General features: G+C 54.2%; 11 protein-coding genes across 11 annotated transcripts; 7 read left to right on the forward strand and 4 right to left on the reverse strand.

The window, feature by feature from the left end:
- Positions 1-49: 49 nt before the first annotated feature.
- Positions 50-5651, reverse strand: IWZ02DRAFT_7963 (endosomal peripheral membrane protein-like protein). The gene is made up of 7 exons (XM_066771230.1): positions 5519-5651; positions 5393-5459; positions 5163-5336; positions 4901-5107; positions 4759-4847; positions 2276-4708; positions 50-2229 (listed from the first exon to the last, which is right to left on the reverse strand). Exons 1-7 carry the CDS (start codon positions 5594-5596, stop codon positions 187-189), a joined length of 5091 nt encoding a protein of 1696 aa, XP_066626882.1. The 5' UTR covers positions 5597-5651; the 3' UTR covers positions 50-186.
- A 147-nt stretch (positions 5652-5798) lies between these two features.
- On the forward strand, positions 5799-6913 carry IWZ02DRAFT_478247 (ubiquitin-conjugating enzyme E2 variant 2). The gene is made up of 4 exons (XM_066769065.1): positions 5799-6139; positions 6193-6318; positions 6371-6450; positions 6499-6913. The coding sequence occupies exons 1-4, from the start codon at positions 5987-5989 to the stop codon at positions 6560-6562; spliced, it is 423 nt and encodes a 140-aa protein (XP_066626883.1). The 5' UTR covers positions 5799-5986; the 3' UTR covers positions 6563-6913.
- A 201-nt stretch (positions 6914-7114) lies between these two features.
- IWZ02DRAFT_369663 (uncharacterized protein) lies at positions 7115-8124 on the forward strand (the record flags this gene model as incomplete). The annotated part of the gene is made up of 3 exons (XM_066764451.1): positions 7115-7163; positions 7214-7374; positions 7432-8124. 3 exons carry the CDS (start codon positions 7115-7117, stop codon positions 8122-8124), a joined length of 903 nt encoding a protein of 300 aa, XP_066626884.1.
- Positions 8125-8293: 169 nt separating this feature from the next.
- IWZ02DRAFT_369632 (ubiquitin-conjugating enzyme/RWD-like protein) lies at positions 8294-9155 on the reverse strand (the record flags this gene model as incomplete). Its single annotated transcript, XM_066764448.1, has 3 exons — positions 8294-8862; positions 8939-9013; positions 9089-9155. 3 exons carry the CDS (start codon positions 9153-9155, stop codon positions 8294-8296), a joined length of 711 nt encoding a protein of 236 aa, XP_066626885.1.
- A 179-nt stretch (positions 9156-9334) lies between these two features.
- On the forward strand, positions 9335-10865 carry IWZ02DRAFT_8088 (TPR domain protein). The gene is made up of 2 exons (XM_066771252.1): positions 9335-10000; positions 10050-10865. The coding sequence occupies exons 1-2, from the start codon at positions 9453-9455 to the stop codon at positions 10642-10644; spliced, it is 1143 nt and encodes a 380-aa protein (XP_066626886.1). The 5' UTR covers positions 9335-9452; the 3' UTR covers positions 10645-10865.
- Positions 10866-11152: 287 nt separating this feature from the next.
- On the reverse strand, positions 11153-12281 carry IWZ02DRAFT_438706 (uncharacterized protein). The gene has a single exon (XM_066766741.1). The coding sequence runs from the start codon at positions 11881-11883 to the stop codon at positions 11629-11631; it is 255 nt and encodes an 84-aa protein (XP_066626887.1). The 5' UTR covers positions 11884-12281; the 3' UTR covers positions 11153-11628.
- A 1044-nt stretch (positions 12282-13325) lies between these two features.
- IWZ02DRAFT_8119 (uncharacterized protein) lies at positions 13326-13778 on the forward strand. Its single transcript, XM_066771256.1, has one exon. It carries the CDS (start codon positions 13425-13427, stop codon positions 13662-13664), a length of 240 nt encoding a protein of 79 aa, XP_066626888.1. The 5' UTR covers positions 13326-13424; the 3' UTR covers positions 13665-13778.
- A 2407-nt stretch (positions 13779-16185) lies between these two features.
- On the forward strand, positions 16186-20472 carry IWZ02DRAFT_8176 (PXA domain-containing protein). The gene is made up of 3 exons (XM_066771263.1): positions 16186-18891; positions 18938-20144; positions 20214-20472. The coding sequence occupies exons 1-3, from the start codon at positions 16248-16250 to the stop codon at positions 20269-20271; spliced, it is 3909 nt and encodes a 1302-aa protein (XP_066626889.1). The 5' UTR covers positions 16186-16247; the 3' UTR covers positions 20272-20472.
- On the reverse strand, positions 20461-22239 carry IWZ02DRAFT_8196 (uncharacterized protein). The gene is made up of 2 exons (XM_066771265.1): positions 21792-22239; positions 20461-21726 (listed from the first exon to the last, which is right to left on the reverse strand). The coding sequence occupies exons 1-2, from the start codon at positions 22178-22180 to the stop codon at positions 20673-20675; spliced, it is 1443 nt and encodes a 480-aa protein (XP_066626890.1). The 5' UTR covers positions 22181-22239; the 3' UTR covers positions 20461-20672.
- A 170-nt stretch (positions 22240-22409) lies between these two features.
- IWZ02DRAFT_486435 (uncharacterized protein) lies at positions 22410-23824 on the forward strand (the record flags this gene model as incomplete). The annotated part of the gene is made up of 5 exons (XM_066769262.1): positions 22410-22710; positions 22771-22865; positions 22916-23007; positions 23063-23555; positions 23624-23824. 5 exons carry the CDS (start codon positions 22410-22412, stop codon positions 23822-23824), a joined length of 1182 nt encoding a protein of 393 aa, XP_066626891.1.
- Positions 23825-24807: 983 nt separating this feature from the next.
- Positions 24808-26752, forward strand: IWZ02DRAFT_8203 (MFS transporter). The gene is made up of 4 exons (XM_066771266.1): positions 24808-25179; positions 25229-25319; positions 25375-25433; positions 25484-26752. The coding sequence occupies exons 1-4, from the start codon at positions 24941-24943 to the stop codon at positions 26658-26660; spliced, it is 1566 nt and encodes a 521-aa protein (XP_066626892.1). The 5' UTR covers positions 24808-24940; the 3' UTR covers positions 26661-26752.
- Positions 26753-27423: the final 671 nt, after the last annotated feature.

Here is a 27423-nt window from a genome sequence, read left to right on the forward strand (position 1 = left end):
CTGGGGCTCCCTCAGACTCACAAAGTTAACGAGAGAAATGATTCAAGAGCGCAGCTGGAAGATTCTGGATCAGTGGAAAGGGCGTTTTCCGTATAGGTAGCCAGACAGAATCAAAAAGTAGCCAGGCAGAATCAGTGAGAACGGGGGTTCAAAATTTCGAGACTACTACATGATAGATCTGTGAGCCTACTCAAACCCAGCAAAGCCATCATTCACCGGCACCGCTTCCAACAGGCGCCTCAACACGGCCAGCACCTCGCCATCTCTCCCCGCGACGCCAACAGCCTTCACAATCAAGGGGTACAACACCTTCAAATGCTGCTTCTCCAACGCCACCTTTGCTTTTGTGCTTCCACCAGCAGCAGCAGCGCCCTTCCTCTCCACGTCGTCGCCAAATGCGCCCTCTTCGGCAGCCAACTCCCTCAACTCCTTAGCGAAAAACAGCAACTCGCTGCGCTGGCTTTCCGGCAGCGGGAGCCGCCCTCTCAGCGGCTGGTCGGCGACGTAGCCCTTGAGCACCAGACCCGCGCGCAGGAGCAAGAAGGGCGCCGCTGCCTGGGCGAGCGCGACGCGCTCGGGCGAGCCGTCCGTCTTGGCGACGAGGGCGAGGAGCTCGCGCAGGCAGACGTAAGACATGCGCATTCGCGGCGTGGGTGCGGGATCGAAGGTGCGGCCGTGGCGGGGACGGTATAGGTCGGCAAGGGGGTCTGCGCCAGATTCGAGCTTGGAACGAGGTGGGAGATCGGAAATGGAGGGGGAATGGATGAGAGACGTGGTGAAGAGAGACAGCGCGTAGGCGTTGCGCGTAGTGGGTGGGATGTAAGTAGCGCCTAGGCGCGGGATTATGATGTTGCGCAGCGCAGTGAGCGATTTCATGTCGAAGCTTTCGTCGTCCAAGATTGGAGTGTTGGCTGTGGCGGCCGTGAGGTCGGCGCGGGCGATGCCGTCGGCGATGGCGGCAGTTTCTGCCCAGATAGGAATGAGGTCGTCTGGCGAAATCGAAAGTCGTTCGGCATTGGCGAGGGCAGGGCCGCAGATGTTGAGCGCCGTCGTCGTAGCCCTTTGCCAGATTGGTGGTGCTTTGCCTGGAGTCTTCCATGCATACTTAAGACGAATCGGAGTAGAGAGGCTTTGAAGAGAAGAGAGTAGCGCGCCTTGAGTAAACAACTCGGACTTCCCGATGTGCTGGTCGATCACAGTTTCAACCTTCTCCATGGAAGCCTTTGACAGAGCGACAAAGGTATTCCCGCCAGAGTTATCGGGTGTTTCGAAAGGGAAGGCGATGAACTTGGCCAAGCATTTGACCAGGACAGTTGGCGCACCTTCGAAGTCAGTCTTGATCATTTGGATGCTATCAAGTATCTGTCTCTGCAACGCAGTCAGCAGGTCTTTGTCCGACGAGTATGTCGTGCTCTCCTCTTCCGCCACACATCGACGAAGATTGGACGCTGCTTTTGACAAATCTTCTACGACAAGTTTTTGCCCGAAAAGACGGTAGACCTCCTTGAAGCAATGCACGTATGCCAAAAACGCGTCGACATTTTCGGAGTCCGAAGGAGTGGTCGAACGACCGAAAGGGAAATCATTGAGCCAAATTTGACTGGCTTGGCTGATGGCAGCTTCTCCAACTTGATCGGAAGAGTCAATCTTTCCGAGTAGGCCGGCTACCGCGCCGTATGTTACGGCGTTCACAGCCTGTGACCCACAGGTCAAGTAGGTCCTGAAATGCTCAAACATTGTGCTCCAAAGCTGCGAAAATTTTGGAGCCCGGAGGATGTTCTCTTGGTAGTTTGAGAACAGTTTTACCAAGCCATTGAGGATGATCCGTGTCGTTTCAACCCAACCTTTGACTTCCTCGGGGCTTAGAGGTGGCGAAGCAGACTGGAGCTCTTTCTGGTCTTTGATGTTTGAATGCAACATGTGGAATATGATGGCACGAAGACAAAGATTCCATGATGCTGGAGTAAGCTGGTCTCCATAATTGTCGAATATGCGCAAGAGAGTGTGGAGCGTGCCGTTTCTGACCTCTGCCCGACGGTCCTGAGCTACCGACGCTATCCGGAGGAGGAGATGGAGCCACATTGCGGGGAGCGAGTGCACTTTGACGTCTTCTCGAATGTGGGTGCCGGGATCTTCGACGGACACGGACTTGGTGGCAAGCTCTTCTATCTTTGCCGCATCGGCGCGACCACGAAGGTAATCGGAAACATTCCAGAAGAATGTAATCGTCTGTCTGCTGTCAGTCTTGGTTCATAATATAGTCAAATATTCATACCGTGAGAGACATGTTCAAATCTTCTTTCTGGTCGCAGAAAAGGTACAAGAGATCGAGAAGCATCAAAATGGAGTCGTCAGGAATAGCCGCAAGGAAGTCTCCGCAAATGAGTTGAACGGATCCAAAGGCGAGCCTTCCAATTCTTGTCGAGATCATTCCGGATGCAGTCTTGCTGGCAGCTTCAGATATCAACGCGTTGGATTGGTCCTTCCTGTTCTTGGTCGCTGCACCAGTAAAGGCGCTTCCAGCCAGCAGGAAAACTAGGCTCCATCCCACGACAAGGGAGTCTCCAAATTGCTCAAGCAATGCTTTGAGAGCGTCCAGGACAACGACGTGAACTTCAATGTCAGTCTCGTCAAGTTCGTCCTCAGGGCCACTGGCACCCTCATAGAGAGCCCCGACCACTTGGTGTAAAGCCCCTAGAATTCGTTCATGAATTTCATTTTTTAGCTCCTGGTCTTCATTCTTGGCTTCCCTTGCGACGTCTTGGACCAGTCGACTCAGCACGTCAATGGCCAGTAGGCGAACTGAGCTGCTTACTGATCCTTTCGTCGCGACATGGACCAATGTGTTGATGAACACTGTCCAACCACTAATCTCCGGGTCAAAACTGATTAACCGATTGGCATTGAGCGTCCCCAGGTCACCAATCTTGTGGAGGGGAAAGACGTAGTCCTGCACGTGAAGCTCGGGTTTGATGTTGACGCCAAAGCTGCTCTCCCTTCGTTCTGTGGTTGGCGTTGAAGGTCCTTGGCCGGTTGATTGCGCTCGTGGTTTGCCCTCGAGCAGAGCACACAATGAACTGAGGACCTGTACGAAAGAATCATTAGGAAAGTCAACAGTACTCTCGAAGAGTCTCGAGGCAGCGGCCTGTACGGCGGCGACTTCAGACCCCATACTTTGAGCCAGTGCTCCGCCGTCATGACGGTTGCCTCTTCTGTCACGACCAGTGCTCCCAGTATTCGCAGCAGCCATGATGATGTCGGCTTGCTGCAGCGTCTCAAAGATGATGGACCACGCAGATTCAAGTGTCGGGCCAAGAGCAATGGCGAGATTTAGAAGCGCCCGGAGACAGAGAAGATTGCGAGTGCTGAGAGTCGGGACCCCAGTATCAAACGAAGAAGCTCTGTTCTTTTCTGGCCCCTGGCTCACCAAGCTGTCTACACTCAACAAGCCTTTGCTGTTGTTGAAGACGGTAGGTGTCTCATTTCCAGAGCCAGAAGCTTTCGGGGTTGAGACTGTAGCGGTGAAGATGGTCGGAGGGACAGCGGCTTTACCCAGGGTGGTGAGAAATGCATCCCGAGGCGTGGAAAGTCGCAGCAGTCCTGCTATCTGCGTGAATTTTTGGATAGAGCGAACGAGGTCGTGGTAGTAGTCGGCGTCCAATGCAGCATTCAAAAATGTCGAGCAAGTTGCAAGCACTGCTGGCCAGCAATCGTTGATGGCCGCGGCGCTCATTTTGATGGCATCCTCGGCTGGGTTGTGCTTGAGGTCCAAGGGATTGACGGGCACAGTTCTTCGGCGGAAAGATTGAGATCGAGCAACCCGGCTCTTGGGCTTCTCCTCCTCGGGCGTCTGTGGTTCCGCTTGTTCTTGAGAGTTGGTGCCCTTTTTCGACTTCTTTTTACCGTCTTTGTGGACTGTCAAAGGCAAAATGAACTTGGCAAGGCTCTCGGAAAAGTTGTTGATGCAGCTCAAGACAAGACTGTAGATGTATGTTTCTGGCAGCGACGGAGGCTCGAGCTTATCTAGGTGATCCATGCATGGAATTCTGAGCGTGCTCCACTGCGTACTGATCCCTGGCACACTGGCAAGGCTTGGAGCACCGCCAATTATTCCTGCTACGGCACCAGCTTCCAAAGCGGCTTGCGCTGCCGGAGCATCGTTCTCCGGGGCTCCAACCGGAGCAGTGGACTGTTGTCCCAAGCCAATGACGGATGGCTTTTCGGTCGAGAGTCGAACAAAAATGGCCAGGTTGTCGCGAATCACCGGCTTACTGTCTTCTCTGGCATCATAGTGGGAGTAGATCTGCAAGATGAGATTGGGATCCGAATACAGATTTCGGAAAATCTCCATGCACATGGCGCGTTTCCAAGGGGTTGCAGCATCAGGATCAAGCATATGATTCAGTAGGCCTAGAGCCATGCCGCATTCTGAAGACAAGATGGTGATGTGTTGTCTAAGCAGCAGATTGAAGACGCGCATGATCCGCAAGGTAATGGGAAATGTCAGTCGCTCCGATATGGCCTTGATGACGAGTGGCATCAGATGGACACGAAGCACATTTCCCTGTTCTGGATGAGTCAAGAAGAGGTTCCCATGATTACTGAGAACAGCCTCGATCAATTCAAGACCTGAAGCTTGAGAAATTGGCGAAAATCGTATCGACTGGGGTCTATTGCCTTCGGTCAAAAGACAAATGTCACGAAAGACCTGTTTACTAAGTAAGCACGTGTGGGGAATTTGATAGCGACTTGCTTCACCTTGTAGGCGTCGTGTGCAGCAGGACGCACAACGACGGGCCCAGCTTCACTCGGGACCTCTGCTACCGTTGGGATTTCGAGTTGCTTTGCTTTTTTTTGCTGTCAGAGTTGTGAGGAGCACCTTACGCATCGTACCGCTTACCATCTTCCGCAACCACTTTTTCAAATGTGGAGATGACGAGTTGCTGTAGCGTGGCAGCAGCAGTTCCGCTGATAGCGGGATTCTTTGCCGTTTGCAATGAAGAACAGACTTGCAGCACGCTCGAAAGCAATTCACCTCTAATGTCATTGGAGTAATTCTGGAGCAAGGAGGGTAGTGCTTGGAGAATCTTCAATTGAGTATCCAAACCTGGAGCGCGTCAGGAGCCATTGGCATTTGGATGATGACGGGCGTTGGGAATTACTCAGTTGGCTGGAATCTTTGAAAGCATCAAGGACCTCACTCAGCCTGCTGCGGGGGACAGCGCTCATTACAATAAGTCGCTGAAGGCAGACAACGGCGGCCCCAGCGAACCTGGCATTTTGAGTAGTGCATGCTTTGACGAAGGGGTCGATAAATTGTGGCCGGCGGACCAAGTCTTTTTCAGCATCAGTCAAGCACTAGGGAGCCATTGGCGGTCTGGCATGTACCAACCGGCAGCTAGCTGGACCTCAGACGTAGAGGGCAGGGCCTTGAGTTCCTGGAGCGATTTGTCTGCGGCCTGGAAGCTCGGTCAGCCATGGGCCAGGGTGTTTGTTGGAAGCGGCCGAGGAAACGGACATTTCGTAGCTCGGGATTCTTGCGCTTTGAATCCTGGATGAGATTGGTCAGCTCAGAGCTGAGAATCTGCGCTGTCATGCTCGTAAGTAGGCTGTTGGCGGCATCAGGCTTGCCAAAACGAGAGTTGAAGTTGGGATGGCGATGCTTGCGTGGCTTCTAAGTGTTCAGGTCAGTTGAGGCAAGGCACGTGAAGGAGTGGTGCCAAGAAAGACCCCTGTCGCCGCTGATGCGTTCCAACTCACCGCCCGCTGCGCTTGCCTGAGGTGCTACCTGGACGCATTGCACGCCGAGTGTTTGCTCCAACTAACCACCCACCTCTCCTCTCGACCCTCTCCTCCATCCTCCATTGCTCGCCGAGCTCCACGAGCTGCAACCTCTCTCAGCAGCTTTGTCCGACCTCCGCGGCGCCCGACTACAAAAATCAACACTTACGTCATCTTCAGAACCGTCCGTTTACCCCGCTGAATCATGGGTGCCAAAGTGCCACGGAATTTCCGTTTGCTGGAGGAGCTCGAGAAGGGTGAGAAGGGTCTCGGAGCTGAAGCCTGCTCATACGGTCTGGAGAATGGCGACGACCTTCTCATGTCCAACTGGAACGGCACGATTCTTGGTCCCCCTCACGTATGTCGCCGTTTCTCCCGCGTTCCAATCAGCCGTTGACAACAACTCTGCAGAGCGTCCACGAGAACCGCATATACAGCGTCAAGATCCACTGCGGCGAACAATACCCTGACGCGCCTCCTGAGGTCACATTCGTATCCAAGATCAACCTGCCGTGTGTGAACCAGAGCAATGGAAAGGTATCGCGTTGGAATGATACGACAGGCTGGGGTTAGACTAAGGCGTGTACAGGTTGACCCATCAAAGCTGCCCTGCCTCGCGCAGTGGAAGCGGGACTTCACCATGGAGACCATTCTTATTGAACTCAGGAGGTAGGTTGTATACTGGCCAAAGATTTGAAGCAGTGCTTACAATTTCAGGTTCATGGCCCTTCCTCAGCACAAGAAGCTTCCCCAGCCTCCCGAAGGCACGACCTACTCTTGAAGCGGTCCTCATCATCTCCATACGTACAATACTTTACCAGTGACGATCCGGCCTGTGGCTAAAACGTTCCAACACACTTCTGCTTCGGCTTTGAAGCCTGCTTCTGATCTCCACTTGGGACATCGATTTTGGGTGGAACTTACGTCATGAATTTGACATGACATCTCTTTGCTCTGCATAGCTGCGGAGTTAGACGAGCAATTCCATTTGTAGCGACCCAAATAACTTGAGTCCAGTGTCGACTACTAACCGTTTGTCATTGACGTGCCAAAGACAGCATAGAAATTATAAACTTTCTCTTTATTGGACAGACTTAGATACAGCCATGTGTTCATGCAGTTGACCAAAACTCTTCTGGTGTCCTCCGTGATCCTGAGCCATTTTCGAAAAACCTAGATAGCCAAAGGGTCTGCGCAAGAACCGAGTGACGACATTGGCACGTGCTCCCGCGCCACCTAGGGACCAAACGCCTGCACGGCTCGCCGGCCTCGAAATCCTGACCTTCGCTTAGCACGGCTCCTCGTTCTGCACTCACCCATGGCCGACACATGAATGCCGCCATTTCTCGTACCTAGGAACACGAGCACCCACCGGGTAGCTGGTACTCTTGTCCCATTCCACGCGCCCACTGCCTGTTAACTCAAATCCCAGCCATTGCCCTCTACCGCGCGCTGCTCGCATCATGCGCATCTGTCCCGGTGGTCGCTGAGGAGCGGGAGACGTTGCGCAATGTAGTGCGCAACAAGTTTCGACGCAACCAGCTAGTCCATAGCTCCCGTTTGTTGTCAATGGCTTTCTGTACCGGCTACGACGTACGTTCGGCTTGCGAAGGCCTTTTATTCATTTCGCTCTGACGTTGTATACTCTAGACGCTTGACATGTTCGACCGCGCCGTCAAGGGTGACACGGCTTCCATCGAGCACATCTCCGAGCTTCTTGATCAGACTGCTCCGTATCTCAAGCGTCCGCCGCGACCACCAAGGTTCCCCAAGAAGCCCGAAGGGCGACCCCCAGCCGCGTGTCCTCCACCGGAGCAACAGCTGCTCGCAACTCGGCCCTTTATGTCCGTCTCTGGCAAACGCAAGGTCCCGAAACTGCGCGTCAATAATGGCATCCCGTTTCTCATGTACAGCAAACCGCAGCCACAGAACTTGGGCCGCATACTACGATTCAACGCTGAAAGAGCCCAAAAGCGGCAAAACTGGCACACAGCGATCGAGCACGACATGATGCCGCAGGCAAAGCATGAAGACTTTTGGGACAATCTGCTTGAGGCATCACTTGGCATTGGTGACTGCGACAACCCGGATGAGGGCGCGGAAGATAATATGAACATCGAATGGACAAGGGAGGTGGATAATTTTCGCGAAATTTTGCTTGCCGATTGGAAGCAACAAAAGATGAGTAAAATCAGGACTGGACGAATTATGCAGGGCATTGTTGATCGCGAGGAGGTGCTGGCAAAGAAGGAGGAGGAGGAGCGCAAGTCTTTCAAGAAGAAGTTGAAGCAAAATTTGAAGGCGAAGCGCAATGCAAAACCTATCGACGAAGATCAGGCTTGATCAAAAACAAAATTTCAAGAAAGTGAAGCCCGACTAGCGGCAGCGTGGAGAAATGCGTGACTTTTTCAGCCTCTTCATTCTACAACCATGAGTGCTGTCTGTGTTGAGCTCCACCAACAGCGCTCCCACATCGGGTCTTCCAATTCGCAGGCTCTTCGCGTCGCTTTCCTTAAGCCCCAATTTTCACGCCTTTAACGCCCTCCGCAATATCATCCTCCTCCTCATCCTCGCCCTTACCAGCCAAGCCCCTCTCCCAGAGCTGCCTTCCCGTCAACTTCTTCTCGCCGGATCCCGAACCACCGCCACCAGCACCCTTGCGCTTCTTCGCATCCTCCATCATCTTCTCTTCAGCCTCCTTCCTCTCCTTCTCCGCCATCTCCTTGTAAAACTTCTCTCTCCACTCCAAAAAGCGCTCGCGCGTGACGCGCTCGCCCATGAACTTTGCATTCTCAGCCTCCTCGGCCTTGCGCATCTCGGCGTCGTGGGCTTCGGCGGCGGCATTGCGGCGATCCATGACGAGTTGCTCGGCAGCCTCTTTCAGCGCCGACACAAGCGTGAAGACCATGGCCATGCCGAGGTTCTCCTCGACGGTGGGCTCCAGCGCAGATAGCAGCGCCGGCTTGTCTTCGGAGAGGTCGAGGTGCGGGTGCTTGGGCGTGTTGGGAGCGGCGAGGATGTCGAGGTCGGGTCCTACATCTGGGTAGGCTTCGGGGTATGAGACGCGGAGGAGGAAGGTCGCTGTTGGTTTGGATTTGGTGCGCGCGTTAGTTTGGGATCGTCCGTTGGACGCAGATTTGGTGGGGGCAGAGTGTACGCGGTGGTGTTTCATCGCCAGGCTCATTCTCGAGGTCCAGAGTTATCGACACCCGGTACTCGGTATCGGAGATGTCTGCACAACATGGTCAGCTCTGGGATAACTTTTGCGCAGATATATCCATGGGGGAAAATGAAAGAAAAAGCGTACCAGTGATCTCATCCGGAAAGATCGATTCGAGGACCTCTCGCTCCTCTTTTTGATCTTCCCTTCCCATTTTGGTGGTTGCTTGGGCGGTTTGGTGTTAGGACTGAAATTGACGTCGCAACCCAGCATCAGCGGGGCGGAACTTGTCCCGCGCATCTGCCATGCCCTGGTCACCGCCCAGCGGGAAAGTGGTCATAGCGCCGCATCTTGGCCGACATTTTTTGACGTGAGCTCCCGCAAGCGCGTCCTCCAACATCGCGGGCCGGAGATTTGGACTTTTCTCCTCCGCAAAGTTCTGAATCGTGTCGGAGCTCAATTACGCGCGCGTTTCTTCGGCATCTCTCCTTTTCTATCGCCGTCGTCCGGAATGGCGAAAACGAAACCTCGCGGCAAAAAAATCAAGTCCAAAAAGAGCGCAAAGAACGGCGGAAGCAATATGTCGGCCGAACAAATGCTCGCCGAGGCCACAACCCTCCTTCATACCTCGCAACCCGAAGAAGCGCTCATCAAAGCTCGGCGCGCCTTGGCCCAGCTCCAGCCCGACCCAGACAGCCCGCCGAGTGCTGCAGCTCTTCCCGCCATCAGTTTGCTGGGCGAGATTAACGTGGAGCTGGGCGATGCAGAGACTGCGAGTGACTATTTCCTGGTTGCCGCTGCATTGGATGAAGAAGGACAAGTCCCCGAAAGCCAAGGAGGAGGGGCAGAAAAGTTTCTGTGGTTAGCGCAACTGTGCGATGAGGGTGGAGCAGAGAGCGTAGCCTGGTTTGAAAAGGGCGTCGAGGTTCTGAGAAGAGAAATCGGCGAGTGGGAGTCCAAGCCCAACAGCGAAGAGAAGACGCTGGCGCTTGACGAGAAGAAGAGGAAGTTGGCAAATGCCCTATGTGGTGTGGTCGAGGTCTACATGACGGATCTTTCGTAAGTTAGAGGTGGTCTGGAGCGTCTAACCAGTACTGAAAAGTCGCAGGTGGGAGGAAGATGCCGAGCAACGATGCGAAGCGCTTATTACAGAAGCACTCCTGGTCCACCCCAACTGCCCCGAATCATTGCAAACTCTGGCTTCCGTTCGGATATCCCAGCTACGTCATGAGGAAGCACGGACAGCGCTCAACATGAGCATGGACCTGTGGAAAGATCTCAAGCCTGAGGACCCCAAAGTTCCAGACTTCCCCGTGCGGATCAGCTTGGCTAGACTTCTGATGGAGGCCGAGATGGAAGACGAAGCAATCGAGGTCCTTGAGCGCCTCGTGCTTGAAGACGACTCTAGCGTCGAGGCGTGGTACCTGGGTGGCTGGTGTCTGCACTTGATGGCGGAGAAGAAAAAGGGCACTGAGGACGACGAAACAATCAAGGGGCTGCTCAAGACAAGTCGAGACTGGCTCACCAACAGCCTCAGGCTATACCAAATGCTGGAATACGAAGACGATCGCTTGCGGGATCACGCGACTGAGCTCGTAGAGGAGCTCAACAAGATTCTGGGTCCCCCAGTTGAAGGCGAAGAGGACGCTGAGGAATGGGAGGATGACGAAAGCATCGAGGACGAGGACATGGAGGGTACCTGAAAAGACACGGTCAACTTCCAGCCCAACAGGTCGCATTTCGGGCACCGTTCTAACCGGAAGTCAGCTCAAGCGCTGAGAGACTCCGGATAGAACGAGACACGTAGTGACAGAAGAGGCGTAGACGACTGTAAACGAAGCTCTACTGGATTTCCCATGGCCCTCTGGTGCATGTGGATGGATGCCCAAAATCAAGTCATTGCGTCAAGGCAAGGCCCTGCGGCACATACTTTCGGGCAATGCGGCGTGGAGACAACAAAGCGAAAGCTGGACAGTCTCTCGCCTATTTTCTTTTCGAAGGCTGACACTTGATCCTTCAGAGGAACAACAATTCTTCAATTAGGTGAAGAACACGTCAAGGTCCTGACGAGGAGCCAAGGTACACGTCTTCTCCGTGGGTCATTACTGGGAATTCTTGCTCAATTGTAAATTGGACCATCTTGTATGGAAACACATATTGATCGATTCCTTTGCATTCGGATCCCTTTGCATTCGGATCCCTTTGCGATCAGTCATGATTGGTTGCATCTCTGTGCACTGCTATTGTTTGTTCGGGGACTAATGGGTCGGATCATGACAACCGTACCACGAGTTTACGGAATTGGTGGAGGCTGACCCCAATCGAGATTGGCGAGACCAGCAACCCTGATCAGTCACCGCTCGCTCCTTGCCGCTCAATCCCAGTCTAGAGTGACAGCTAAACTTGACTTCATCTCATCAGCAGGTGCCCGGACTTCCGCAGGACGGCAGATTTTCATCAATGCTGGCGTCTTGACGCCTACGCCGCTGGCGCACATCTCGCAGTCAGACCAAGCTGCTGGGCAATGGGCATGAACGCCATCGGAGGACCCAACCATCAGCCTTGAATTTGGCCCACGATCGAGGCCGTTTCCTTTTTGTTTGATTTTTGATTTTTGTGCAATCGAACGGGCTGCGGAAGCGTTTCCGGGAAAAAGAAAGTTCGCAATTGGCTGACAACAACAATACCTAGCAACAAGACTTAGATCGAGTGTAAACTGCCATTAACCCAACAAGACCACCAGGTGGCAGGAGGATCGACACGATGACTGCTTTTCGCGACAAGATGCGCCATCGCCAGCCATCTTGGAGGAACTTCAGTCCAACGAGGCATCCAATCAAAACAATCACAGTCAGTCTCCAACTGGTACCAAGCAGTAACCAGGCGCCAGTTGAATAAAAGAGTGTCCAATGGCTTCGTCTAGGCCTTGGCTCTGGAGACATCTCTTGATATTCGAGGAATGAAGGAACAGAGCAACGGGAGCTGGCTCACTCAACATGAAACCTGGTGTGCAAAGAAACTTTGGGGCTCGTCGACTGCGGCGTATGACAAGCTGCTATATCGAGGATTCAGGTACCATGTCAGAGGGCCACAAGCTTCATTTGATGGCTTGGTACAGCAACGCAAACGATGCATCAGCACATGGGGCTCCGCCCTCTGTCCCGAGACGTCAACGCGCAGACAGCCAGAATAGAAAATGGAAGAACGGCAGAACTTGTGGCCGGGCATGCGCGGCGCCGCAGGCAGGCAGGCAGGCAAGCAGGCAATCCAGCGGCAAGAGACGGCTCTCGAACCAGTGCTGGCAGTGGTGGCAGTGGTGGCAGTGGTGGCAGTGCTGGCAGTGCTGGCAGGCAGGCAGCAAGCACAGTGGATGGATGATAAGGAGGTGGTGGTGGTGCTGCGCGGCGAGTGAGCGACGTGGGCAGCGACATACTTGGTGCAGAACGAAATGGCCGTTCCCACAACTTGTCAACAAGAGGAAAAGTTGAGGCCAATGGGCAGCAGGCAGACAGCCATGATTGGCGGGCCCCGGACACTCAACTGCAGCTGCACGCCACCCCAAACCTTGCACCTGTCACACACCCGGACGGAGGAGCGCGGCGGTTGTGCTCGAGCGCTTGAAAACTCGCTCGCGTTTTCGCGCAACTCGCGGGGGCGCGGATGGAAGAGCAATTGGGTTGCAGCAGCCAGGCATTAGGACTATCCACAGCCGCCCCTCTTTCTCTCTTCCCTTCCCCAGGTTACTATATCTACATACGACTGTGCAGCGTCGCTGACGGCCATGTACTTGCTAAGCCCGAATCATTGTTCGATTCAGCATGGCAGTCGAAGTTCCCCCCGCACTGATTGTGAGTCGACTCAAGACATTCTGGAAGCAGCTCTTTCAACTAACAATTGCACAGAAACATGCCATCGTGGAAGCCATACTCAACCTCAATTTTGACGTAAAGGACGAGAAAGGACATTCCTTTTTCGACTTTTTCGCATCGCTTCTGGTACGCCGCCGTCTCTCTATTTCTGACGTCTTTCTTTCTTCCTCTGCCAATTGGTCCATCGTCCTACCCTACCTGACCTTTCGTAGTACCAATGCACAGAGGCCTCAGCGACGACTGCAGCAAGTTCGCCAGAGGAGCTTGCCACAGAGCTGTGGAACCGCTTTCCTAGACGGCACAAGTCGTCCTCACCATGGACGGATCCACCGCTGCTTCATTTTACTTTGCTCACGCTGTACCGCAGAGGGGCTGCTTGGTATAGCTGGTACAAGCCTATCGAGGAGGCTGCAATGAGTAAATGGTTGGCTCATGTACGCGATGCCATGCCGTTGTGTGTGGGCCCTTGCCAGATTTGCGAGGCGTATTCGCGAATTTATGGACGCTGAAGGTGGAGTTGGGAGGTTTCGAGAGGATATAAACGCTGAACTCTAATAGCATGGGTTGGATGTGTCAAAAAGGATTTCGTAACAGGCCCAAGGTTTGAACACTAAATGAAGCATTTGGATCTTCCTAGTGTGATGTTGCTCGTTTTGAACGTCCTTCTGTCATGTCTAGTCCTGGAGGTTGCGAAGACGGAGTCGGTGAGAACGAAAGGACTACGCAGTTATGCGGGTCAAGAAAGCGGTGGCTCGGGGAAGTTCCCCTGGGAGGATGGGAGTGTGTTGTTCCCACTCTCCTTTTTCCATCAACCGACCAATGACCGCAGCTTCGGTCTTGGGAGCAAATCATGATTTTTCCAACTCCTAATGCATGATCTGGACAGCTCAGTGAAGGGGACGCTTTGCATCTGGTGCATCCACATCTGACCACTGTCTTGCAATTCCACAGCAAGTAGCGTTAAGCGAGACGATTCAATTCTGGAGAGCATTGTCACACAAACGTGGACATGGTAGCGATTCTGAGGAATCAGATCTAGCCAAAATGAGCCATCTCAGCGGTGGACATGCCCAAGTTGCTCATTAGTGCGCGGTAACCACAGTCGGCCCAAGAGCCCGGTTGCCAGAAACGAGAGCCAGCGTGGCAGATTGGGGTGGCACAGTTGCGTCTGTGGACAGAGGACGACATGGTGATAAACCTCCCATTGGTTCAAAGAGGCACGGGACGACAGTCGGACTGCGTGTGCGGCGTTTGCGGCGTCTGTTGGCGTCACTGATGGCCAATCGAAGACGCCATGCGGGTCCCACAGCGGTACGAGGTTTCGGGGAATCGGAAGATTTTTGATAATCATCAATGCCTGATGTTGGTGCCGCGACAGTCGGCTTTCGTGCAGCCATCAAGTCTCAAGTCAAAGTTGCTTGGCTCGATGGCTGTAGGACCGGAGAAGTGCATCTCAAGATTGAGGCGTGTGAGAAAAAAATTTTGATTTTTCTTTTTTTCACTGGCTGCCAGAACCAGAGAAAGGCTGCAGCTTGCAGTGTGGAGGAGATGGTGATGATCGAGGTCGAGTTTGACGCTTCAGAGACGTCCCCTACTCGTCGATGGACGAGTCACGTGGGAATTACGTCGGGAAGTGGTACGTGCGCGCTAGCGGCTTAGCGCGGCCGCTAAATTTCTTGCCTTTTCTACCGCTCAACTTTTGAGCTTCAACGCCTTCTCTTCATCCTTTCCCATTGCAAAAATCCAGTGCCTCTCCCACCAACTCGCGCATCTTTGCCGATGGAGAGGCTCTTACACATCTCTCTTTTATGTAAGTTGTTACTGCCGCGCGTGCTTCACCTTGCATTGAGTGATGAGAAATTCTTATTCACGAACAATCCAACTCCTATTCTTCTGTGAGGATTCAACAGAAAAAGCTCTAGAGCTACCCTGACCGAGCATCATGCGGATTTTGCACACTACCAACTGTATCCTCGAGTCAGAAGCTAACGCGCTACTTAGAATGCCTGAGAACTTGTCTCGTTCAATTTGCTTGACGCGTCTTAACGCGCCTCCTGTCGCTACCAGCTTTGGGATCACACTTGTCGGTCAGAATGTTAGGTCGGCAAAGTGCATCCAATTGGTCAGGCTCGCGACCGCTTTCAAAATTACATTCTGAAAGGTTGGTACCTCTTGTTTACACCACGAGTACGCTGGGGGTGATGATCTACCGACCTCGGAAAGGCATTCCTCAATCTGAACACATGTTGTCGAATCTGTCGTTAAAAGTTTCAGCCTTGTCTGACCCAAGCACTCATCCGCTTGTTCATTGAAGAAAGGTTTCAAGAGCATCAGCTGACTCGGCTTTGCCTTAGGTACTATTCTCTTTGCACCTTGACACCGCTACCACCTCTCGCAAAACATGAGGAAATTTGAACGAACGGGCGGACAGACTGCAGCTCTTGGACGGCATCCACGAAAACAAGGCGTACAAACCTTGGGGTGTCGCTCTGGGAGATTGCTTGTTGAGAATTCGTCAGCTGATCCGCGAGCGATTGCACGGCATCTCGTCTTAACGTTCTTTTGTTTCGAGACTAACAACTGAGATGCAGGTACGAGTAACTACGCTTTTCTTCGCTTGAGGCCATCTCTTATGATGATCACTATTCACACTGTTTGATCCGGCTACATGTAACGAATGTGGTTCGGGCATGAGATCTAAACACTGAAAATTCTGATTTAATGAGGTTTGTAGCCCTGCACCAACCAACCAATGTGCTTGCTGACGTTGGAACAGCCTGAATACGATGGCTTTGGCCGCAGCTTTTTGCAACTTTTGTTTGACGTCAGGGCTCGCGCTGACCCATTTGCTTGGCTGCAGATACCCATGATGTTTGAACGCTGTTCAGTTGCTTCTGAGTAAGTCTGCCTGTTTGCTTTCAAAATGCACTTGGCTTCCTGATGAACCCAATATTCGCTGTGTTCTTCCTGAGACACGACGTTGAAGAAAAAAATTAAATATTCACTTTGGAGAACTGAAAACTCCTCCGTCTCATTGTCTCTGCAGACTCGCCTCTGTCAGTTTCAGCTACTGATTGGCCAATAGTACCCCTATCGCCGGATAGACATTTTAGATAGTAAATGCAAGGATGTATGCTGTTGATTTATCGTGCAATGAACATGACTCGCAACGTGAAGTAGACTCCCTCGGCAAGGCTTGATACAAGTGTGCTCGACAAGTAGCTTTGATACGCGTCCAACACAAGCTGAAGCAGACTCGAAGTGTTGGCGTCGAATTCATGTCGCTTCCCGGCACCAGCATGTTCGCTGACGGGTGATCGGCGGCGGACAAGCGAACAGTTGCTGGCAACCTGAAAGGAGGACGCAGTCCGCCGCAAGCTCGACCTCTCCATGTCCCGCAACATGCCGCCACAACAACACATGGCTCCTCCCGTACTATGGAACTCCGTCGTTGGGATGTGATCCTCGCCTGTGTCGCACTCTTCATCGCTTGGGGATACGTCACGCACTGGGCCCCGTCGTTGCGCTATGCTCCTCAGGCCTTCATCGCAGGAATCGCCGTTACGATAGCCGGAACGACCTACGTAATCCTTTCAACGACCCGCGCACCTCACCATGGCGACATTCGACCCATTCGCGCTCCGCAACATGTTTATTTTGTTTCCGCGCAAGCGTGGCAAAAGGAAACCGCCTCGCTGAAGCAAAGATCCATCTACCGAAGAGAACCGCTGTACCCATCCTCCTTTCTTGTCTCCGACTACCTCGACGAGCTTCTCGACTTGATACTTCGCGACTTTGTGCAGAGCTGGTATGGAAACATTAGCCCGCGGCCGACCTTTACAAATGAGGTGGACAGAGCTATCCGCGCGGCGTTGTGCAATATCCGCGACAAGCTTCTGGCGGTGGACTTGGTCGAGATGACTATATCGCGGCTGGTGCCCATGATAACGGCGCACATGAGGGATTTCTACGAAGCAGAGCGCGTAGTGCGTGGCCGGAAGCTCTCGAGGGATATCACGGAATCAGAGGAGCTTGACATGGCCATAGCTGCCAAGTATCGCGATGGCAAGCTGCACCCCGCAGCCTCTCTGACGTACAGCAATCCCAAGACTGTGCAGCAGCAGCATTTGCGAGGCATTGTCACTAGGCTCATGTCCCAAGTCCTGCCACGGAACATGCGAACAAGTTTGGCTGTCAACACGTTGATCAAGGAAATTGTTGCTTGCGCCGTCCTCTGCCCAATCATGGAGCTGCTCTCGGATCCGGATACATGGAATCAGATGCTGGAAGGGTATGGACGCACACTGCTACAGGACCGCAAAACAGTACGAAAACTCCGCGCTGCCCTCGACGAACACGCGCCTCAGTCGCCCAAAAATTCGAATCCTACCTCCTTTCCACGTTTGGCTCCTGGAGATAACGAACGCAAGTTTGAGCGGTTCATCCGAGCTATACGCCAGTGTAGCTCACTGTCTGATGCCCGTAGGGCGAGAAGTGAGATTGCCAGTCAATACAAAAAAGAGGTGCAAGTGGAGGGGCAAGACCAGCTATACCTGCGTCGCTTGGAGACCGCTCGTCGAATCTTAGATCAAAAGGTTGTCCATCTCAGCGCCGGAAGTATTGCTGCTCAAAAACCCTCCCTCCAGGTCCCCGGGTCCTTGCCACGCGAAAATTCGAGGTTGGAGAATGCCACGCTACGACATGTCTTGTACGATGCCTCAGGCTTGTCATATTTTATGGAGTTTATGGATCGCCAAGGCCTGATGCGGCTTGTCCAATTCTGGATTGTGGTGGATGGATTCCGGAATCCCCTTGAAGAGGACATAGGCGAAACCGATGAACCAGGTCTTGACCATTCCTTTGGGGCGTCAGACCGCGCAGATCTGGCACAAATGTACGAGGCCTACCTGGTGAAGCCCGAGCTTGCAGTGCCCGACCATCTGCGTCGCACTGTTGACAGCTTCCTCAAAGCGGGCAAGAAGGCAACTAGCGCACAATATCTTGCGGCTAGGCGAGCTGTCCTCCAAACACAGACATATGTATATCTGGCCATGCAAGATAAGCATTTTCCTCGATTCAAAAAATCGGACCTATGGTACAAGTGGCTGGCATCTGACGAAGCTTCTGCAATGTCCAAGAATCTTAGCCCAACCAAAGGCCCTATCCACACCAACTCGTATAGTGGACCACCAGCACCAGGAGCAACACCACCCAGTCTGTCTCGGACTTTGTCCAGTCAATCTGTCGATCTTCGTAGGGCGGCAGTCTCAACATCTGACCTCAAAAGCGTCAAAAACTTGCCAACAGCAGGTCCAGTGCGGAGATCTTTGGACGACACGGGAAGACCGCCACTATTTGACGACGACCTGGAGAATGATCCTCTGGCAGGCTCGACGCAAAGCGTGGATTCAGAACTTGATGCGGGCAGAGGGCATGATGACAACTCCCAAGTTGTCGATGCCATGCAAGAGGCCTTGAACGACATCATGGACAACGAGCCCGACAGGGATTCTCTTTTTTCTGATGGACCAAAGTCTGCACAAGAAAATGAATCCATGCGAGGCTCCTTGGAAATTACCCGAGCCTCATCGCCTGCATTCCTCAAAAAAGACTCAAAGGAGAAACCGAATATCGCATCCCTTGGCCTGGTGGGAGCACCAAAGACCAGAGGTGTCTTTGAAGACGATTTGTTCGGAGACGAGGAGGAAAAGTTTCCTGAGGACGAAATAGAAGACTCGGACCCGAATGATAACGAAGAAGACGAAATCCACGAAGCTGCTCCTGGCGACCTAGGTCTGGCAGAGGCGATCGATGCGTTGACGCTCGAAATTGACCGTCTGTCTAATCAAGAGTCTATTGTCGACTCGCTCAGGAAGAAGGCTGAACTCACGAACAATGCAGCGGAGTTGAGGATTTTACGGAAATCAAAGGCAAGTCTGCAAAGGGAAATTCATCGTAAAGAATTGCAGCGCCAGCAGTATGTCATTCAGGAGAGCGACAATAGTCTGTACGGCCGCGCAACGGTATCGATACAATCCATCATGGTTGGCAAGGACGAAGAAGGCGGGGAGTTTGCTCTATGTAAGTCATTTCTCTGTTGCCTGCTGTTCATTGCTCACAGCACCAGATGTCATCGAGGTCCATCGGGCACCTGGGGAACACATGCCTGCCGCCACCTGGGTCATTCCACGCCGATACAGCGAATTCCATGAGCTTAACAAGCGCCTTCGCTCCAAGTACCCCATGATCCGCAACCTTGAATTTCCGCGGCGCCAAGTGATGCTGAAGCTGCAAAGAGACTTCTTGCAAAAGCGACGAGCATCGCTCGAAAAGTGGCTTCGAGAATTACTCCTCATTCCGGCGATCTGCCGCAGCCGTGAGCTACGGGCCTTCCTCTCCCAGCGCACCATCTCAAATGGAGGCGATGCTGGCGCTGATCAGCGCGGAGACATGGTCGCACGCATTTACAGCTCCGTTACAGACGGCATGGAGGAATTTCTAGGCAATATTCCTGTCCTCGATCAGCTATCACTTGCTGGTCAAAACCTCATTTCCGCTGCCACGACACAATTGCAGAATGCGGCTGCCGGAGGTCCAAACAGCGCCTCTGCCAACGGAAGCGGTACCGCCACAGCCAGTCTATCAAGTCCAACGCAGGGTCCTCCGCCTTCTGCCGCTCTTGCCGCAGCAGCAACAAACACCAGCCCCCTCGTCAACGACCCCCAGACCGCGGCCGAAGCCGAAGCCGAGCTGCGGGCATACGAGAACAGTCGCAATGGAGTTGGCGGGGATCTTTCAAGCGGTCCGCCGTCCTTCATCAAACCGATATGCGACCTCTTCCTCGAGGCCTTTGAGCTCAACCGCGAGAACAACTGGCTGCGCGGCCGCGCCGTCGTCATGGTGCTGCATCAGCTGCTCGGCGGCACGATCGAGCGCAAGGTGCGCGACAACGTGCGCGCCATGGTTGCCGACGAAAGCATCGTGAAATGGGTCGGCGTCGTGCGGGGGGCGCTGTTCCCCGAGAGCATCAGCCCTGCCGGCGACAGCAACGCCGACGACCATCGTCCAGGCATTCCCATCCCGCTCGGCGACGATGGAGGCGTGGCCGGCGGTCCTGGCGGCGTCATCATCGGCGGCGTCGCAGAGGGCGTCGTCAAGGAGCGCCGCAGGGACAAGCAGCCGCGCACCAAGGCGCAGCGCGAGCAGAGCCGCAAGGAGGCCGGCTTGCTGCTCGCCACGCTCATTCCGGATCTGGCGGGCAGCGTGGTGGGGCGGGCGAACGCGCAGGCGGCGAGTCGCAGGGTGCTGGCTACGCTGAACAATCAGCGCTTGAAGTGAGTTGTCATCCTTGTCCCTTTTCTCTTTTTTTGCAAAGATGTGCTTGCTGACTTTTGTCTTTGAAGCACCCACCTCGTCTTTTCCCTGCTGGACGAAATCATTCAGACCGTTTTTGGCGCGTAGGAGCTGAGGAGCGACCGAGCGAGCATCGAAATTTGGCAGGCCATTGCAGTTGAACACGTTAGCGAGCGCATCCATCACACTTCATCGATATCGCACCACCTATCTACCTTCCCATTCACCTGTATCCTCCCTCACTCAATCAGCCACAAACCACTCTTCATTGTAGACGAGCGGACCAAGAGGACGGAATGGCGAGAGGAGTTTTAGAGACAGCAGCCTGTATCACCTGTACCGGACACGTCCTTTTATGCTTCAATTCGTGTCGATTATTCAAAGCTATCTCTTTCCTAACTGTTGGGAAATGAGTTTTGGTATTCCAAAAAAAAAAAAAATTCTCACTTTCCTTGCTTTTTGGTGATGATTGACGACGCGTCATGTAGGCACGGCAGCACTGCGATCGTTTAGGCTGGCGACAATCCACCCTTCCAGTACTTTGACGGAACGAAAGGCATCTTGGTCACCTGCGCCTTGCGGGCCTTGCCTCTGATGACGACCTCGACCTCCGTCCCGCTCTTGTGGAAGCCGTCCTTGATGTAACCCATGGCGATGTTCTTCTTGAGCGTTGGGCTGGGGCAACCGCTCGTCACCTTGCCAATGGTAACGCCCTTTGGTCCCTTTGGCTCTACGATCTCAGCACCTTCTCGCGCCGGTGGACCTTCCACAATCAAGCCCACTCGCCTCCTCGACACACCCGTTCCACCGTTCTTCTTGGTCTTGAGCTGCGCCAGGATCACGTCATCGCCGTGGAAGCCGCCCTTCTCGCGGCGCTCCTTTGCGACGATCCACCCGAGAGCCGCCTCGACAGGCGTTGTCGTGTCGTCCAGGTCGTGTCCGTAGAGACACATGCCAGCCTCCAGACGCAAGCTGTCGCGCGCACCGAGGCCAGCAAGGCGCAACTTGTCCGGCCCAGCTGACTCGAGCAGCCACTCGGCGACAGCGGCGGTATGCTCGGCCGGAATGCTTATCTCGAAGCCGTCCTCGCCCGTGTACCCACCGCGGCTGGCCAATATGTCGTGGACGAATTGGCCAGAAGGCAGCTCAAAGGAAAAGTAGCGGCTTTGTCCGAACAGCAGCGTCTGCAGGTTGTGGGCAACGCCCTTGGGCAGAGCGTTGTTGAGAATTTCAGAGGAAAGCGGGCCTTGGAGGGCAATGAGCCCGCGCCCATCGAGCCGCTCCCACTTCACGTCTTCCTCGGTGCTGTGTGTCTGCTCGCGGAAGTCGGCCAGCTCACGACCCAGATACAAGGCGTCCTTGTCGCGGCACGCCGCGTTAGTCACGACATAGAAGCGGTTCCCGGGCAGCGCGGTGATGATGGTGTCGTCGACAATGCCGCCGCTTTGTGGGTGCAGCAATGCTGACAGGGTCGAGGTGTGCGGCGCGAGGGTCGTGGCGGAGCTGGGCGTGATGCGCTCAAGGAAGAGGCCAGCTCTGGGCCCGGAAAAGTAGTGCTGGACCCTGTGAACATGGCGGAAGCACATGGTCAGATTGTCATGCAATTGATGGAGAATAGGTTGACGTACATGTGACTGACGTCAAAAAGACTGGCCTTTTCGCGCGTCCAGTTGTGTGAGTCGACCAGACTCAGGTCCTTGTAGAGCACCGGCATGGCATAGCCGCCAAAAGGAACAATTTTGGCGCCATAGCTGAGGTGAAGGTCGTAGAGCGGCGTCTGGGCGAGTTGGAAGTCGTGGGCAACGTCGGAGACGTAGCGGACGGAAGGTTGTTGTTGTGCAATGGTACATGAACATGTAGCTGACGGTATGAGGTAATTGGCAATCGGGGCCGGCGAGCTGCCATGCGGGGACAGCAGCTTGGTCCGCAGCGGCCGGCTCAGCGTAGAGAGGTTGCGAGGACGGGCAGTGCCTTGGGCAAGAGGTGCAATTAGCGATACTCCTCTTCTAGAAGCCATTTTGAAAGGTGCAGAAGAAGAAAAGGGCAAAGTAAACCTGGGGATAGATAAGGTGCATAGGTCGAGCTCATGGCGGCCGACTGGGGGTCCCGCACTCGACTTGGCTCGAGCTCCACGTCGGGTCTGGGCAGCACCAACCATCGCTGGACCACGGCTCCATCATCGACCCCGAGTTGAGCTCTACTCCCCTCTGCCATCGACCCGACGCCCTCTCCACTGCCAGCACACCATGTCCAAAGGCACGACGTACCTATTGGTGTCGTTACCGACGTCCATCGTCCCCTCCAACGACCGCGAGGAAGCCCTCAACGCGCTGCGCTCCTCCGTCACCTCCGACTATGGCACCACCTATTCCTTCCAGATACCGGCCTTCAAGATCGGCACCCTCGACGCTCTAGTCCAGCAAGCCGATGACCTGGCCAAGCTCGAAGGCATCTGTGCAGCCGTTGTGGGGAAAGTTGGAGACGCGCTGCGGACCATATTGGACAATGACGAGGACAAGATTGCTCAGCAAAAGAACATCAACGACAGTATGTGACTTTGTGGAGCTTGGGGCTACATAGAAGCATCTTAGTGACCGACTCGAGCAGAGCCCGTGGACCACTACCTCCGCTCCTTCTCCTGGAACAAGGTCAAGTACCGCGCGGACAAGCCAATCGCGGAGCTTATAGATTCGTTGCAAAAGGTACCTGTAATCGACTTGCACATCCGGACACATTCTCTGACATGACTTAGGAAATCGTTGGGATTGACAATGATGTCAAAGGCAAGTATAATCAGTACAACTCGGTCAAGACGAATCTGGCCGCATCGCAACGGAAACAGACGTAAGCTTCACCAACACCCACGCAACACTCTCTCTAAACAAGTCCAACCTTGTAGCGGCAACCTCGCCACCAAATCCCTCGCCTCAATCGTCCCGCCCTCAGCCCTGATCCAAGAGTCCGAGTATCTCGAGACGCACCTCATTGCTGTACCCAACTCTCTGGCCAAGGAGTTTCTCAAGACCTACGAAACTTTGTCGCAGATGGTAGTTCCGCGATCTGCATCCCAAATCGCCAAGGATGTCGAGTTTACGCTGTTTTCCGTGACAACGTTCAAGAAGCATAGCGCCGACTTCATTCACAAGTGCCGCGAGAAGCGCTGGACGCCCCGCGACTTCGAGTACAAGGAGGGTTCAAAGGAGGAGGAAGCACGCGAGGTGGACCGTCTGGGAAAGGAGGAGCGCAAGGTGTGGGGTGAGGCACTTCGGTTGGGCCGGACAGGATACAGCGAGAGTGCAATGATTTGGATTCATGTGCTTGCGTTGCGCGTGTTTGTCGAAACGGTGCTGCGGTACGGTCTGCCGTTGGAGTTTGTGTGTGGTCTTGTCCAGGTACGCTCCGTCCAAATCTGGTTCTCCCGTTGCGAGCTTCGACCTGGCAGCATTCTAACCTTGCGCAGACAAACAGCAAGTTTGCCAAAAAGGCAAAGGCAAATCTCGACGTCAGCTACTCATACCTGGGTGGCAACGCCTTTGGTCGCGACAACAAGGGCCGTGTGAAGAAGGAAGATGCGGTCAACGCCGAAATGGCCGCCGCCGGCCACGCGGGCGACGGTAACGAATACACCGCCTACGTTTATTACGAATTCGAGATTCAATAGAGTAGCAGTATAAAAAGAGGACGGTTCTGAAAGCTACTTGGAAGATTTGTCGGCAGAGGAAGCGAAGAGCGGGTTGAATCGTTCTTGTTGTGTACATTATGTCATGGATATCAGGATATGGATGCTGGTGCTTTCGGAGGTCTGGCGGCAAATCCCTCGACCATGTGTCAGCCGGAAATATTGTTCCTATGCATTTGTACGACAATGCTAATCAGCTTGCAGCGTGGAGCAAGTGGAACGAGGTTGGGCGCGGCTTGGCATGGTACGTCTACCTTGACTTTGCTTTTGGAAGCGTTCTCGATTGTGGAAATAAACTGACGGACTTGCAGGGCTGGAAGTAGTGAGACTAGACGCACCAAGCTTTGATCGTCCCACCTCAATCGACTTGTTGAACATTCTCGTTGGTCACATTTCTCACCCCCATCCACACTGAAGAGCTTGTATTCTCGGAATATGCTTCTCGTTTTCTCTGCCGCCAGCTCGTCACGTATGCTGTATGTTCTCTGAAGCTTTGAACACAGCGTGCGACCACCCTTGGACGTACAGCATCACTCCTCGCAGGATATCAACACTGTCCACAATTTCTGGTCACCCGCAACCCCACAGCTCTTGGCAGATTTCCGGGGCGCGAACGTGCGGTTCCTTTCCGTCGTCATCACCAAAAGCTGACAAGACCGTCGCCTGACTCCGCACTTTCGGAAAATGTAGCAGCGAAGGGAGTACGTCATGTGGTGATGATTGGCAGCGGGCACCAACCCCGGCTTTTCCCCGCGTCCCCAGAGCCCCACAGTGCCACCAGGGCCTCCGACGTTGTGCTCCTCCACCACGCCCCCACGGTTCCTTCATCATTCGATGGTATTTGGCAACGGCAGCAATTCTAAGCGCCGCTCAGACGTTTATGAGGAAAAGGAATGAAACGGGGACGTGCATCGGTTACGTCTACTGCCATGCGCAACGGCCAGGGAAGGTATTTGCCGAGGGGGGGCTGGTGGCTATATCTTATGTTCACTCCCAGCGGTGTTGTTGTTGACTTTGTGTCCTGGCTGTTGCTTCTGATTGTCGATTTGAAAAAGCTGTCCCTCGCACGCCGCCCTTGAACCAGAGACCCCATCAATCATGGCGCAGACAGACGAAAAACCACAAGCCGACCTCGTCGAGTACCTTGAGCATGAATCTTTCAAGGATATCGGCGTCGACACTGCCGTAGACAAGGACGAGGCGGCCTGGAACAGACACTTTCGGAGCAAGGATGAAGAGTACATAGCGCATCTGAAGAAGGGGTTGTTGCGCAAAGTCAACATTCACTTGCTTCCGCTGTTGGGGCTCATGTATCTCCTCAACTTTCTGGACAGAAGGTACGTTCTCGCAAAGATTCTAGACGTCATTGGGCTGACTTTTTGGTAGCAATCTTGCACAAGCACGGTTGGGGACCTTGGAAAAGGATCTCAACATGAAGGGATCTGACTACAATCTTGCGACAAGTATCCTATTCGTTGTATGTACTGCCCTTCTTCATCGATTTTATGTATCAAAATTAACTTGAGAATCAGGGCTACATCCTCATGCAACTCCCATCGAACCTCCTTCTCACGCGAATCCGACCATCGCTGTCAGTACCTCCATCCTCAAAGCAGTAGCACGCCTCTAACGTCTTAATAGATACCTTGGCATTTGCATGACCATTTGGGGCGTCATCTCGACGGTTCAAGCAGCCACGCATTCCTTCGGAGGTCTCGTCGCCGCAAGATTCTTCCTCGGTTTCGCCGAAGCTCCTTTCTTCCCGGGCGCCATCTTCCTGATGAGCAGCTGGTACACTCGCGCCGAGCTCGCGAACCGAATCTCATGGTTCTACGTCGGAGCCACCCTCGCCAATGCCTTTGGAGGACTGCTCGGGGCCGGCGTGCTGGGCAATCTGGAAGGCGTGCACGGCATCAGCGGCTGGCGGTACCTCTTCATCATCGAAGGCGCCATCACCATCGCCTTTGCCATCCTATGCGCCGTCGTGCTACCCGACTACCCCATGACGACGCGGTGGCTGTCGCAAGAGGAGCGCGCATTCGCCGCGTGGCGGCTCGCCGTCGACGTGGGCGAGGGCGACCAGGTCGAGGGCGTGGGCGTGCGCGAGGGCCTCATCATGGCGCTCAAGGACCGAAAGCTCTACGTCTTCGTGCTGTTCCAGCACTGCAGCCTGCTGACGCAAGCCTTCCAATACTTCCTGCCCAGCATCGTCGAGACGCTGGGATTCGGCAACATCACGACGCTGCTCATCACGGCGCCCGTCTGGATCCTAACCTTCTTCGTCGCGCTGGTCGCCACGTACTCGTCCGGCCGCACCGGCGACCGCAGCATCCACATCGCCTGCCTCAGCATGGTCTCCGTGGCCGGAAACATCATCTGCGTGTCCACGCTCAACACGCCCGCCCGCTTCTTCGGCATGTTTCTCATGCCTCTCGGCACCATCTGCAGCTATCAGATCCTGCTCACCTGGCTTGCAAACACGTTCCCCCGCCCCCTCGTCAAGCGCAGCGCCACCATCAGCATCGCAAACATGCTGGGCAACGCCAGCAACATCTACGCCCCCTACATGTATCCGTCGTCCGACTCCCCGCGCTACATCGCTGGCGGCATCGCGACGGCGGCCGTCAGCGGCGTCGTTGCCGTCCTCGCCATCTGCATCCGCTTTTGGCTCGCGGCTGAGAACCGCAAGATGGATCGCGCCGAGGCGGACGAGTTTGGCGTTGATGCCAGAGATGGGGCGGAGGGCGGTGAGGTGAGGGCGACGGGTGGTGCGGTGGAGAGTGGGATTGGGGAGGTTAGGTTCAGGTATATTCTGTAGATGTGCTTGGGAATTGGGGGGGAAGGGGGGTGTTTTGACGAAATAGTCGGACGACTGAGGAGAATTGGGTGAAGAAGGAGCGGTATTCACGTCTGCGCTAGACAAGTCCTAAACCATACCCGAAGATCAGAAGTAGAGAAGAATCGCCATATTTGACTGTAGACACCTAAGGAAGCAAACAGTCTCAATAGGTGGTGAGTGTAGTCCGTCCGTGCTTCCGTCCCGTCCGCAAGCCGAACTCTGCGCAGCTAGATGCTGGATGTTGCAAGGCCGCACGCAGCGCTTGCTCTAACTGGTCAGTCATCTGCGCTCGGCTGCTGCTGCTGCTGCAGCTAATGTATGGCCTTGGCGGCACCTAGCTGTCCGGCTGCCTCGTTTGAAGTTTTCGTCGTGGTTGTTTGATTCAGTGAGTCGGAGTCGAAGCTAATTCACCTCTCCAATCACTCACACCTGACGCTTGCTAGCGCGCGAATCTTGCTCCGCAGTGTGGACGGAAACACAGGCGTCGAGAGTATTGCTAGTGGCGATGGCCGGCAGCGATAACAACACGATGCTGAGTGCCGGTAAGGGGAGTTACATGTTTGGTGGCTTTTGAAAAAGGCAATGATGGAATGACCCTCTTTAACAGCTAGAATCACCGCTTTCACCGCATCGAGCTAGAGCAATGTCATGGTATTTTGGACCAGCGATAAAACGAAGGGCAGATCAGATTACTCCGTGTCTCTCCATCTACTACAATGTGAAAACAAAGGCGTGTCCAATA

Source organism: Phyllosticta citriasiana (genome assembly GCF_038021145.1).
Source record: "Phyllosticta citriasiana strain CBS 120426 chromosome Unknown IWZ02scaffold_1, whole genome shotgun sequence".
NCBI classification, from domain to species: Eukaryota; Fungi; Ascomycota; class Dothideomycetes; order Botryosphaeriales; family Phyllostictaceae; genus Phyllosticta; species Phyllosticta citriasiana.

Bases quoted from the DNA above. Each gene is read 5' to 3' on its own strand.
- IWZ02DRAFT_7963 (XM_066771230.1), bottom strand. From the start codon at position 5,596: ATGACAGCGCAGATTCTCAGCTCTGAGCTGACCAATCTCATCCAGGAT. The intron at 4,848-4,900 runs GTAAGCGGTACG...AGCAAAAAAAAG, and splicing joins AAAAGTGGTTGCGGAAGATG to CAAAGCAACTCGAAATCCCA. The intron at 4,709-4,758 runs GTGAAGCAAGTC...CTTAGTAAACAG, and splicing joins CTGCACACGACGCCTACAAG to GTCTTTCGTGACATTTGTCT.
- IWZ02DRAFT_478247 (XM_066769065.1), top strand. From the start codon at position 5,987: ATGGGTGCCAAAGTGCCACGGAATTTCCGTTTGCTGGAGGAGCTCGAG. The intron at 6,319-6,370 runs GTATCGCGTTGG...AGGCGTGTACAG, and splicing joins TGAACCAGAGCAATGGAAAG to GTTGACCCATCAAAGCTGCC. The intron at 6,451-6,498 runs GTAGGTTGTATA...TTACAATTTCAG, and splicing joins ATTCTTATTGAACTCAGGAG to GTTCATGGCCCTTCCTCAGC.
- IWZ02DRAFT_8088 (XM_066771252.1), top strand. From the start codon at position 9,453: ATGGCGAAAACGAAACCTCGCGGCAAAAAAATCAAGTCCAAAAAGAGC. The intron at 10,001-10,049 runs GTAAGTTAGAGG...GAAAAGTCGCAG, and splicing joins GTCTACATGACGGATCTTTC to GTGGGAGGAAGATGCCGAGC.
- IWZ02DRAFT_438706 (XM_066766741.1), bottom strand. From the start codon at position 11,883: ATGTCTCCAGAGCCAAGGCCTAGACGAAGCCATTGGACACTCTTTTAT.
- IWZ02DRAFT_8119 (XM_066771256.1), top strand. From the start codon at position 13,425: ATGAAGCATTTGGATCTTCCTAGTGTGATGTTGCTCGTTTTGAACGTC.
- IWZ02DRAFT_8176 (XM_066771263.1), top strand. From the start codon at position 16,248: ATGGAACTCCGTCGTTGGGATGTGATCCTCGCCTGTGTCGCACTCTTC. The intron at 18,892-18,937 runs GTAAGTCATTTC...TCACAGCACCAG, and splicing joins AGGCGGGGAGTTTGCTCTAT to ATGTCATCGAGGTCCATCGG. The intron at 20,145-20,213 runs GTGAGTTGTCAT...TTGTCTTTGAAG, and splicing joins CTGAACAATCAGCGCTTGAA to CACCCACCTCGTCTTTTCCC.
- IWZ02DRAFT_8196 (XM_066771265.1), bottom strand. From the start codon at position 22,180: ATGGCTTCTAGAAGAGGAGTATCGCTAATTGCACCTCTTGCCCAAGGC. The intron at 21,727-21,791 runs GTACGTCAACCT...CCATGTTCACAG, and splicing joins CTTTTTGACGTCAGTCACAT to GGTCCAGCACTACTTTTCCG.
- IWZ02DRAFT_8203 (XM_066771266.1), top strand. From the start codon at position 24,941: ATGGCGCAGACAGACGAAAAACCACAAGCCGACCTCGTCGAGTACCTT. The intron at 25,180-25,228 runs GTACGTTCTCGC...ACTTTTTGGTAG, and splicing joins CTCAACTTTCTGGACAGAAG to CAATCTTGCACAAGCACGGT. The intron at 25,320-25,374 runs GTATGTACTGCC...CTTGAGAATCAG, and splicing joins CGACAAGTATCCTATTCGTT to GGCTACATCCTCATGCAACT.